The 12,966-nt window shown below is 35.0% G+C and overlaps 1 protein-coding gene across 6 annotated transcripts in view; it reads left to right on the top strand.

The window, feature by feature from the left end:
• Nucleotides 1-12,966, top strand: part of LOC109048165 (solute carrier family 41 member 3-like) — a 46,445-nt gene that overhangs the window by 25,049 nt on the left and 8,430 nt on the right. For 3 of the 6 annotated variants that reach the window (XM_042713512.1, XM_042713509.1, XM_042713511.1), the window contains 2 exons: nt 375-461; nt 8,458-8,775. In XM_042713512.1, the coding sequence (XP_042569446.1) occupies nt 8,482-8,775 (294 nt within the window). In that variant the 5' untranslated portion in view covers nt 375-461; nt 8,458-8,481. Of the gene's footprint in view, nt 1-374; nt 462-4,234; nt 4,386-5,588; nt 5,769-8,457; nt 8,776-9,858; nt 11,350-12,966 lie in introns of those variants that run through there. The other 3 variants (XM_042713510.1, XM_042713508.1, XM_042713513.1) reach the window with 3 other exon arrangements.

Raw genomic sequence — 12,966 nt, 5'->3', positions numbered from 1 at the left:
GTATGCTAGAGATTAAACATATGTGGTTATAGGTTTACTAAAAGCTTCACTGCCTTGTAATTTTTGTGGAAACTGGTCCTGTTTCAGTGATTTTTTTTTTTTTGATGTGACAGTTTTATGGGGTACGTTTTAAGGTGATCTGCTCTGAGGAAGCAATTAGCCATCTTTTCTTGCTATAGAATTGGGAAGACACCACTTGTCAACATTTTAATTAATGACTTTGATAGACATTTATGGGTTTGAAATTGTATAGTACAGCATGTCTGCAATGCCTTTTGTCGTAAAGCAGTGTTGCAGACTGATAAATACAGGATCTGTGCGTTTTTTCCGGCATAACATTCCTTCATTTTTACTCTTTCTCTTTTGCTTTGAAGTTTGAGATGAAGGGGAGAACAGCTGGGACGTCTGAAGCCAAAGGAAGACTGTGGGAGGTGGTGCAAAGTGAAAGTTAAGCATTGTGGGTAAGTGTTTGTGTGTGTGTGTGACAGGTGTCCACTGTGTCTCGTTGGAAAGGGACAGCAGCTATATTTAGCACCTCTGACAAGTTTCCACCACTCCTGTCAGGCAACAGTATACCCATAATTACAGTGTATGTGTGTGTGTTTCTGTTTTACTGCATTTTAATCTGGTATTTAACGTCAGAGGTCCGTAAGAGGCATTGTGGGAGTTCTGTTATTTGTAATTCATCGAACGACACGTTATTTTGCACTATTTCTTGATTAACATGCAAACCCTGTAATTCAACTGTCCTGACCCAATTCAATTCAATTTCCATATACTCTTTGCACATAATTACTAAAACACAGTTTCTCCTCAATAACCTTCATGTGGCTTATTTCCATTCAGCTACAGGGGCACATGTTCTGCTATACTTTACTTCCACCTAGTGGACGACTGCAACATCACACAGGAAGCAGAAATATTTAGAGCAGGGGTCTCCAAACTCGGTGTTTTGTGGAGAGTTTTCTGATGAGTTTAGCTGCAACCCTAATTAAACACACTTGAATCAGCTAATTAATCTCTTACTAGGCATACTAGAAACTTCAAGGCAGGTGTGTTGAGGAAAGTTGGAGTTAAACTCTGCACAACAACGGCCCTCCAGGACCGAGTTTGGAGACCTCTGATTTACAGAATATTTGTAATAGCATGTACTTACTGTTTCTGCAGTATATACTGTGCACAGTATGGCCATTTTCAGCATGCACACAATACTTAGATTTCTTACTACATCTGCCAAATTGTGCAGTATAAAGCACACTTTTATATTAGTTCGCTCTGACAACTGAAATAAGGCTAAAATAAAGTATAGATGTTAATCCCTGTTCGGATGGTAATTGTTTCTCATGGGGACATCTGTAAAAAATAAATCTCCATAGCTCCTCAGTGATTAAACACATGCTTAATATAGGGAGATACAAGGGTCTGTATTACTTACTATTGGAGAAAGCATAACGGTCAACTTGGATCACGTGTGCCTTAATAACCAATCACAGTACAGCCTTGACGTCATTGAATTTCAGTCAGAGTTGTGCGACACTCAATCGCCGTTTACGAAAACCATAGAAATGAATGAGAAATGTCATAAGTTGTATCCCACCTGTCGCAAAAAGTCAGTGACTTCTCTTATAAAATGCTATTTTTTTCAGTATAAACTCTAAAAATAGTTGCTTAGTGTAAAACATGCAGGAGATTAGCTGATGGGCTGTCGATTCATTAAATTATTAGCTGTTTCCTCTAAAAAGCTGTTTATTCAGCATAGTGAAACCTCTCCTTCATTGACATACAGTACATAAAAAAAAGGCCTCTGGTCTCCTTTCCCACATACTGGCAAACCGGGAGCGTTAGCATTAGCCGTTACACTATTTTTGGCTAAAGGTTGCAGGCTTGCCTACTAGTGGCTTTGGTCTGACTCTGCATCTGGTGTGTGGAGATTCTAAGAAATCCACATGGTGATAGAGATTCTGAGAAGTCCACGTATTTAAATTAAACCCAAGTGTTGTTGAGAGATTCTGAGAAGTCACATACTCAAAATGTGTTCTATTCATAATGATACGTTTAATTTCAAAAGCTAAAAATTAATATTTCATGGTAGTGATCGGTCTCATATATATATTAACAGGTTTCATTTTTATATTCAGAAATGTTTTAGGTAAACTTTATGGTATATTTCATATGTAATTTCACAGTATTTCTAACTGCGTAGTCAGCTTAGTCTGTTTTGCATCTGCGCGTATTGTTCTTTTGTATCAATATTTCTTAGAATTATCAGTATGATACTTTGAATCTAAAAGAGGAAGAAGTCCAAAATCGAGACATTGACTAGACTATTTTTAAAGGTCAGGTGTTATTAGTGATAGCCAGATGACGACTTATGTCTGGAACAACAGTATATAAGATAGACTGAAGAGTATGCAAAATAGAGGGGTTTTGACTTTCTGAGACTCTGGTCTCTCTATCTTTTCAGCTCACCTTCCTCTTCTTTGGCTTCACTCGACAACTCTTAGACTCAGACTTAGAACTCTTACAGGTTTTATTTCAAATTCAGAGACCTTGAAATTCAGATACTTTGATACTCTGATACTTTGATATTTTAATATTTTAATACTTAATATTTTAGTACTTGTGATTCGAACAGAATAATTGTTTATGTTTTAATTACAATTGTGTTAATGTTTTGATTAATACTGGTTGGGTTAAATCCATCATAAATGGATTGTTATTAAAAATGTACTAACATTAGATTTACATTTTCTATATTTGAAGGTTGTTATTATTATCCAGAACTTTATTCCAAGTTATGATTTGTGGTTTCTGTTCTCTATATTCTTTTTAATAAATTTACATATTACACCTTGACCGTCTGAATTGGATTAAATTTTGCATCAGCATCCCAATGTTCATACTATCCATCCTAAATAGTATGTGAGATTAGAATAAGTGTGTCCCAAAAAGCATAGTATGTTGAAAAGAGTATGCCAAAGGTCCCCGGATGGTCTACTATTTCAGGTCGATTTTTGAAGTGTGGATCCGTGCAGACTCTAATGGCTAATATTACCCACAATCCATTGCGCTTTGATGAATGATTCGGTTGAGAACTACAAACACAAATAAAAAGCATTAAAAACTACAAACATGGTGGAGTAGAGAGGTTTAGACAAAGGGGTTTGAGTTACTAATAATCTACATGATTTAACCTGGTAAAAACAATATTTATTTAATGTTATCTGTGTTATATTTCATCTGCAACATCAATGTAAACTTTTATAAACATCCATTTGTTTGTTAACTTTTAAATGCATCATTATGCAGAAAATACGAGCAGTTCTCTGCATGAAGACCCAGTCTCGCAGATGTGGAGGATGTTAACTGTGACAAGATGATTGACAGAGCAGTTTACAGTGAAACTATGCGACAGAGCAGTTCGTTAAAAATGCGACTGTATGACGTGATAGTATGACTGTGTCTAGTTGATTTACAGTGTGATTATTATTGATTTTTTGAGATATCTTTTTGAAACAATATTTGATCTGATATATAAACATTTATTAAGTATAGCCTATAAAAACATTTTATATATAAAATTTTATTGAAAAGGCAAAGTACCCATTTTATTTCCAACACTCATATAATTTGAGTCATGTGACAAATATGTAGCATACTATGTTTTGAAATGTTTAGCCAATTGTTTTACTCACTGTTTTTGAAGGACTGTGCAGTATTTAATGAGCTAGTATTGCCATCTGTACACAATCTAGGATCTCTGATCTATGATCTTGATTCTGTTACAGTCTGGCTTCTTTCTCTTGTATCTGCAAAAAATAAATAAAATTTGATGACAACAATTTAAATGAGAATGACATTACATAATACTGTTATGAAATATATCAACAAAAACCCCTGAAATTGGAAAATGTGGTTATGTAATAGCCCACTGAGACAATGCTTGAAAACAACAGAAGTACCGCAGTGTAAATTCAGTGTAAAGTGACTTACTGAACGTCATATGCTGTGCTTCAACGTTGTTTGTATAATTGCGCCACCAAATGAGGTCTAAAAGCTTTTTCAAAACCTATGAATGCAAACACTGTCATTTCAAATTTGGTGGCAGTGAAGTGACTGTGATACGTGTATGGAAAGCGGTTAACTGGCTCTTTGAAGGGAGAGGAGCTGTGGGTTTCCCTGTCAACGTCATCTTCTCAGTGGCAGATGAGGACAGACAGGAGGGGGGTGTTCTAAACTGCCAACAGGATGAAATTTAAGACACTCTCCAAGGCCCCCCTATCGGTGACTCCTCCAATCCGACTTCACGTTGTTATTCTCGGTGCCCTCTAAAAGATTTATGCTGGTCACTTACGACTTTCCTTCGCTTTGCCACATTGTGATAGGTAAGACGTTTATGTGTTAGATTTGCATGGACAAATCAGTGTTGTACTTACACCATATAGCTGGATTTGAGAATGATTTGTGTTATCAGCTTCCCATAAAATGGACCATTCACACATTCAGTTATAAAGTTGTCTGCCTGGTGTGAAACTTTTCAAGACCTTTGGGAGTTAGAAGCATGCGTGGACACCTGCAATGTGGACAAATGCAAGGTAGAACAGTCACGTTATCATACTTAACTTTAGAAGCAGACAGCATGTCTCTCATCCCTTAAAATCGGGTCTTATTACAAATTAAATATAAAAATCACTACAAGGTTGTATTATGCACCAAATAAAACAACTGTATGTATAAAAAAATTAAAACTAAATGTATAACTTACAACATTACCTAATTTAAAGTAGATTTGGGTTTGAATCGGTTGCTCGCAAGTAGCGAAGTTTCGTTTTTGAATGAATCATATAAGTGAATGAATCAATCTGGTTCGAATGAATCATTAAAGTTACTAGTTCACTGAGTCGCTTCCTTTTGGAGCACGTGATTTCCTTCACTCCCAGTCCCAGTGATTTGAGAATGAAGCGTCTAGTTTAAAGCTGGATTAGGAATATCATACTACTCTTAATTTTTAAATATATTCATTATTTATAAATAATAAGCATAGTAGTATAGTATTTAATTCTCAATTCAACCAAACTGAATGATGATCTGACGATTCGTTTTCTTCAGTGATGGCTACACCGGGGCTATTTTTAATAGAATTTTTAATAGCCCCGGTTTAGCCCCATTTCATTATGATGTATCTCTGACGTCATCGATATCATTTATTTTCTTAGCATCCCCACATATTGTTCTAAAAAAAATCGCAAACGCTATTTACTGACGACAGAAGCAAGCATGCGTAGATAAAACCACTTTAAAATACTTTAGTAGACGTTTCACAGAAAGCATCTGTGAAAAAAGAACCTCAAACTAATTTGTAAACATTAAAACTTTAACACGTCGATAGTAGGCTACTTTTATATGTTAAGGTTTTAAAACATCAGGCTGTGTCAGTTTATTATTTTCAAAAATACTATATATTCTATACATTGATGTAATAGCCCAAAATCACGAATCCGCTCATGAATATTAATTTAAGCGTGCAGACGTTGCTTCGTCACCTTCCAACGGTTCTGCAGCACGTCCCCTCACGTGACTAATAAATATTCATGAGCTAAGCTTTCTCCGTAGTACTATTGGTGAATTCGTTTCCTATCTAGGAAGTTAAATATTTCGAGTAGTGATTTAACGCGCTTAAGCATTTACAGTGATTAATATCGATATCGACAGCGAAGTTTCATATAATGTGATGAATATAAACACAGGAGAAGGGCTAATTTGAGACGGTAGGCTGTTCTTTACGTGACTTTCTATTGCTGATGTGGAGCACAAGCCATCGTGATCCATGTTTAACCCATAATTGTTTACCGCATCTGTCCTTCTCATCGATAACATTCAGTTTCGATGCACAAACGCGTGACACATTTATTTGCTAAAGGAACGGTTTTGTGAGATTTGTCATTAATGTCTGTGGGAATGTGCGACTTGATATTGCTATGGCAACGTGTCATCAGCGCTTATGGACCAAACCATGATCATCATACAGTAGATCAGAGATGGAAGTGAAACCTCAGATCAGACTGTTGATACATCTTAGATAAATACATTTATAATAAGTTCTGTTATAAGTAGTTTGAAAGAGCTCACTTCCAAAGTACTTGATGCAAAATCTGTGTACTGATATTGTACTGAATGCATTAACACTGATGCAGTAACATGTCTGCAGCTTCACTCTGTACACATGCTTCATGTTCAAAGTCACTTAAAATGAGTGTTGTGAGGAAAAATACACATTTACACATTTTGGAGCCACATTGAGAGACTGGGATTGGGGATGTAAAATAATTATGGAATAAACAGTGTTATTTTAGATGATTATTTTTTTATTCGTTTTATTTTTCATTTTCATGTTCATTGTAGTTAAAGTTGTTTACAATATATATATATATATATATATATATATATATATATATATATATATATATATACAGTCAAACCAAAATTTATTCAGACACCTTCAACGTTTCACACATTATCACAGTTTAGTTGCTATAGTTTAGAAAATGGTAATAAGATATGACAAGATCTCAGAGTTGAACTGTGTCAGAACAAATTCATCTTGATAATGTCAGATAACACTTAAGCAAAGTACGGTCAGGTCAAAATGTATGAATAATTTTTGGTGTCTTTTTTTTTTTTATAAATTTTTGTTGTGGTCAAATTGTTGAAGAATGTTTTGGGTATATTATGTCACAGTTTACTTTATTTTTGCTATACTCACTTACATAAATGAACTAGTCCTGCAACCACTAGTAAAAAAAAATATCAAAAATTATATCTGGTGTCTGATTTATTTTTGACACATATATATATATATATATATATATATATATATATATATATATATATACACATATATATATATATATATATACGTGTATATATATACATATATATATATATATACATATATATGTATACATATATATATATACATATATATGTATACATATATGTATACATATATATATATATATATGTATATGTATATATATGTATATATATATATATATATATATATATATATATATATATATGTGTATACATATAGACACATATATATAATTCAATTCAATTCAATTCAAGTTTATTTGTATAGCGCTTTTTACGATACAAATCATTACAAAGCAACTTTACAGAAAATTAAGTTTCTACAATATTTAGTAGTAGCTTATCAGTGGTGATTGTCAGTTCATGTGCATATAGCAGAAATGTTCAGAAAAATCAATAAGAAGACGTAAACAAACCAGACGATTAACACTATTAACAGCAATTATGCAATCAAACTTATAGCAAAATGTGTTAGTTCTGTATGTTGTCTCTGGGTTAGCATCATCTGAGGTCCTCTGAGGGGCTGGCATCATCTCTTCTCAGGTGTTCTGGATCCAGACTGGAGCTTGTGTAAATCCTAGTTACCACGGGATGTAAATCCCGTGGCAAAGCAGAGAAACAAATAGAGACATAATTAGCGTAGCTGCTGTTCCAGCCAAGTAAAATTAATTCGTTTAACCCAAGCTAAAGAATAATAATGCACATTTGATCAGATATAACTGCAGTCCAAAATTATGAGATGCATTATTTGAATGCTTGGCCAAAGAGGTGTGTTTTTAATCTAGATTTAAACAGAGAGAGTGTGTCTGAGCCCCGAACATTATCAGGAAGGCTATTCCAGAGTTTGGGAGCCAAATGCGAAAAAGCTCTACCTCCTTTAGTGGACTTTGCTATCCTAGGTACTATCAAAAGTCCAGCGTTTTGTGACCTTAGGGATCGTGATGGGTTGTAGCGAGGTAGAAGACTAGTTAGGTACGTATACATATGTATACATTAGGTATGTATACATATAGACACATATATATACACATATACATATATATATATATATATATATATATACACACATATATACACACATATGTTAGTTTTAGTTTGTTTTTGTGAACTATAATAACCTTAGTAATTAAAAAGGACATTTTAGTCTTTAGAAAAAAAAATTAAAACAAAGCATACCTGGTTGTACAAGTACTGATTTTTAACTTAAGATATAAACATTTATTTTATACTATAATTTATTTATATATTATTAAAAGTTGTATTGTAGGCACACATTTTATAATTTTATTCAGTGTTTTTCTTCACAAAAATAATGCTACAAAATTATTAGCATTGACATCCTAGAATCAGAATTCAGTATAATGTTCTTTATATCACCACATATTTGAGTTTGTTGTTCAGCTTTTCACTCAAATTATTTTGCTGACATTATCATTACATTATCACGAAGCAAAACATTTGTATTAAATTAGAAAAATGCCTTGACTTAGACTTATGAACCCCGACCTTATGTTTTGGCATAAACTTTTCTCTTTTTTTTGGCTGTATCTGTTGAAGAGCTTTCTTTGATTTTCTGTTGCTCAGAGGGAGCGGACCGGAGACGCCACCATGCCAGGAGACGAAGTTCGGCAGAGGAAAGGAGGTGGCCGCAAGAAGTCCAAAAAGGGGAAAGGGAAGGGGCAGGGTGGTTTGGATCGGACTGGCAGTCTAGATGGGCAGAATGACCTGCTGTTACCCCCTCCCACCATACCACCCAAAAAGCCTGTGGAGGAGAGGACCAAAACAGCCCTGGCTAGGATAGAGGATGAGTCGGCCATTTCTATCTGCCTGCAGGTGCTGTTCCCCTACCTGCTGGCTGGGATGGGGATGGTGATGGCAGGCATGGTGCTGGACAGTGTACAGGCAAGAGACTTTTGAAAAACTTTCAGCAACTTTATGTAACACTTTATAGCCTGACATGACTTTCTAACAGTTTGATGATTTAGTAGCTAATGTGCCCAATTTAATTATCCAGCGTGTCAAGTGCTGATATTTATAGTCCTCACATAGAGGAAGCAGAGTGTGAGGGAAATTAATGTGATGATTAAAATTCACTCGGAAGGCGAGGAACTGGAAAAACACTCCAATCATTAAGTATTGAAGCAGTAGTTCAACCAAAAGAACTGAAGTCATTATAAACCTGTATGTTTTGTGGAACATGAATTGAGATGACCAGGCTATAAATGAATGGTTTTTGAATAGGTTTTTAGGACTGTCAAGCTCCAAAAATGGAAAAGATGAACATAATAAACATAAACATAATAGGTGAGATGTAAACTCTATTTTTCTTTTTCCCAAACTGATTCTTGCTTGTTCATCTTGGGCTTCTTATTTAGTTTCGAGACATTATGAAAGGGGGTGAACCATGGCCCTTCTCGAAGCTGGAAAGCTCTAGTCCCGACAAAATGAAATGTGGCAAAACATTTATTGAACGAAATACGGATTTCACATTAATGACTGATCCTTTCATCCACCAAGAGATAAAAACTCAGATTTCAGAGGAATTCAGTCAGAATTGTGAGATTTAAACTTGGAATTCCAAGAAAAAAGTCACAAAAAGTCAAGACATAAACCCAGGAATACTAGAAATAAGTCTGACTTGCAAAATATAAACCTGAAATTTTGAGAAAAAAAGTCAGAATTGTGAGATGTTGACTCAAAATTGCGAGATATAAACTCAGAATTGTGAGATGTAAACTCAAAATTGTGAGCAATAAAGTCAGAATCACAATACGTAAACTCGGAATTGCTAGAAAAAGTCAGAATTGTGAAATGTTAATAATTGTAAGATATAAACTCAATATTGTGAGAGATAAAGTCAGAATTGTGAGATTTTAACTTAAAATAACAAGACATAAATTAGAGACTGAATTGTGAGATTAAAAGTTGCGATTACTTTTTTAAAAAATTTATTCCGTGGCGTAAGTAAATATTGACATAAAAGCTATTACTTTAAATATTATATCCGGTCCTAAAATGTGTTGTTATAGAACTGATTATCATTTAATAGTCTTAAGAGATGCTGTGTCCTGATGGTGTTTAATGAATGAGATTTGCTGCGTCACTGTGCCATGCTCACGTCCAAGCAGGATTTTTTTTTTTTTTTAGCTGAATCATGCCCCAATTTTCCAATGTGTCCTCTACGTAGAGTGGTGAGTAATCGAACAATGCTGCTTTTACAACCCCATGGGTTCTCAATCTGTCTCTTTGTCTCTCGTACACACACTTGTTCTATCTCGATCTATCTTTTCCTCTCCTCTTTTCCTTTCTCCCCTCTCGTCCTTCTGCTGAGCACTCAGCCCATTCACAGCTGATAAGACAGGTTCAGTAATACGTCAGAGGAGACATTAGCAGAGGGCAGGACAAGGGGAACAGACGCAAGACTCTGAGCAGATGAAACGGTTGATGGGAAGTAATAAGGGTTAGACGAGTGACTGTTCGAGGGTCTGATGCACCGGTGAGGAGGGGGCGAAGAGGACTGCCCACAGGAACGAGTGGAGGTAAAGCCTCAGCATGTGTTTCTGTCATGTTCTGGACCTGTTAGACCAGGCCTGATGACGGAGAGGTGTTTAAATCGACGTTGATACGGACAGGACTGTTTGTCATGTGAGTCACGACTCCTGTGGCAGAGAGAAGACGCGCTCTGGAGAACGTAGTGCTTGTGTACGTGGATGTTCCAGCAACCTGCGAGTGAAAAAAGAGGCAGCTTGAAAATTACTGTTGGAGTCTTCAAAGGACAGCCGTGTATAACAGCTTGATGCTTCATCTTATCAGGCATAAGATGATTCTCAATAAGTTTTTAAAAGTGGATTTTGACAATCAGGGAACCAACTGAGGAGAAGGATGCTCCGCTGAGACTTTTTTGAATGTGAAGGTTCCTATTGGATTTTGGTCGAATACCCCTGTGGCATTTATAGTTGAACAAATGACATCTTCGAGAAGAACTGAAATATATAGAAATATATATAGATCAGCCATCTCTTTGGGCCTTTGCTATCGTGGGATAATCTGAAGATAATAAACTGCCTCATCATTTAATCTTGAGAACATTCTGTTTTTCTGAGTCAGCATATTATTTTTCTTCTTCCCAACCTGATTCTTGCTTGTTTGTCTTGAGCTTCTTATTTAGTTTTGAGACATAATGAAAGTAGCATTCAGCTATTAAAGAGGGAGTTAAAAGCCTCCAGGAACACTTGTAAATCTGAGTCGTGGCTCTCATCGTTGGGGAATGGGGTAACAGAGATGGTGGTCACACAGTTAGAGCTGGAGCTCTGTTATAAGGGGAAGAAGCTCAGAGGTTTCACCTGCAAGCTCACCCGGTCGGCTCATGGCTTCCTGCCGGAGAGCTCGTACACCATTGCTGCACAGATCTTTCTGCCGTTTCTGCTGGGCGGGCTGGGTATGGTGGCGGCCGGCATCGTCATGGATATTGTCCAAGTATGAGCGATTTAATCTAGATTTGGTGTATTACTTGATTGTATGTGTTATTGAAGCTGTAAATAATGCTCTTTTCCAGTATTCATAAGTATTGGCGGAATTGGTTTTGGTATTGGTTCAGTGATGGGATCAAATGGTAATGGAACGGTGCTTTGATAAATCTGACCCTTACTACGGAGCACCGCACATGGCATGCAGGAAAAAAATAGTAGGCTAAATCGTGTGCACGATTTACTATTTTGTTCCCTCGATTTATAAATCGTGCGCACATTTTACTAATTTGTTTCCTCGATTTGCTAAATCGTGCACATGATTTATAAATCAAGAGAATGAATTAGTAAAGTGTGTGCATGATTTAGCAAATTGAGGGAATGAAATAGTAATCATGTGCACGTTTTAGGACATCGAGGGAACGTATTAGTAAGTCATGTGCGGAGCACCGTACCTTACAAAAAAAACAACAACAATAAATTTTTTTTTTTGGACATGTGCATGTAGTTTTATGTAAATACCATAGGAGCACTACAGCATTTTTGCAAGGGTATGGTTCTACCATATTCATATTACATAGTTTGTTCATGTTACTTCAAGAATACCATGGTATGCATATCTACAAACATGATATTGCCATTGTACCATATCTATAAAATAATGTTATTATAATGGTATTTTTGTTTTTTACTTTTTTTTTTTATTTTGTTTTTTTTTTTTGTTAGTTTTTATTTATTTATTGTTGGTTATTTATGAATTAGCTTTGTATTATTTTCATTCAAAATATCTTAATCTAGGTAAAATTACTGTGATGCATGGCTTTGAATGGCTTAATGCTTTAATAACATGATAGCAACAGCAGCATAATAACTAAGTAAATTTTTTAAACAAATATTGTATTGTATTAATTAGTTTCATAAAGTGTATGAATTTATTTTAAAAAATGGCAAAAAATGTAAAAAATATAGATAATAATAAAAATATTTAATACAATTATATATATTTTTGTAGTTGAAATAAAGCAGTAATAAAACTATATATAAATGGAAAATGGAAAAACTTGCACTTAAAACATTTCCTTGGGAACTAAAATAAATTAAGTTGTATATAAACTAATAAAAATGACAAAAATGCAACAAAATTACTAAAATGTAAACTAAAATTAAAACTGAAGATCTAAAAAAGCAATTCAAAATAATAATCTAAATATTAATAAATATTGTAATAGTACAAAAAAAAAAAAAAAAACCCTTAAATGGACCATAATTGCACCTTGCACTAAACTATATAATAATGTATGTAGATCTAAAGTTATTGCATTCTAACACAAAATATAGATATTTCAGTAAGCATACTAATTTTTTGGATCTACACTATACAATTGTTTCATAGGATATCAGCACACAATCACATCACACAATCACATGCTAGCTTCCAGTAACGGTTGCTTGTGTTACTGTCCTCTAGATAGACGCAGTTGGCATGGACTGTGTTTTGTGTCTATTAATTGAATTCTCATGGGGGCGTGTGAGATAGACCGAGCGAGAGAATGAAAGCTTGTTTCTAGAAGAGAAGTGGGCTAGATCCCAGGACGGGCCTGTGACGTGACACCAGCCCCTCAAAACA

This window comes from Cyprinus carpio, chromosome A23, assembly GCF_018340385.1.
Source record: "Cyprinus carpio isolate SPL01 chromosome A23, ASM1834038v1, whole genome shotgun sequence".
Taxonomy (NCBI): domain Eukaryota; kingdom Metazoa; phylum Chordata; class Actinopteri; order Cypriniformes; family Cyprinidae; genus Cyprinus; species Cyprinus carpio.
Note: the sequence above shows the minus strand (reverse complement) of the source record. Positions and strands in the feature narration are given on the sequence as shown.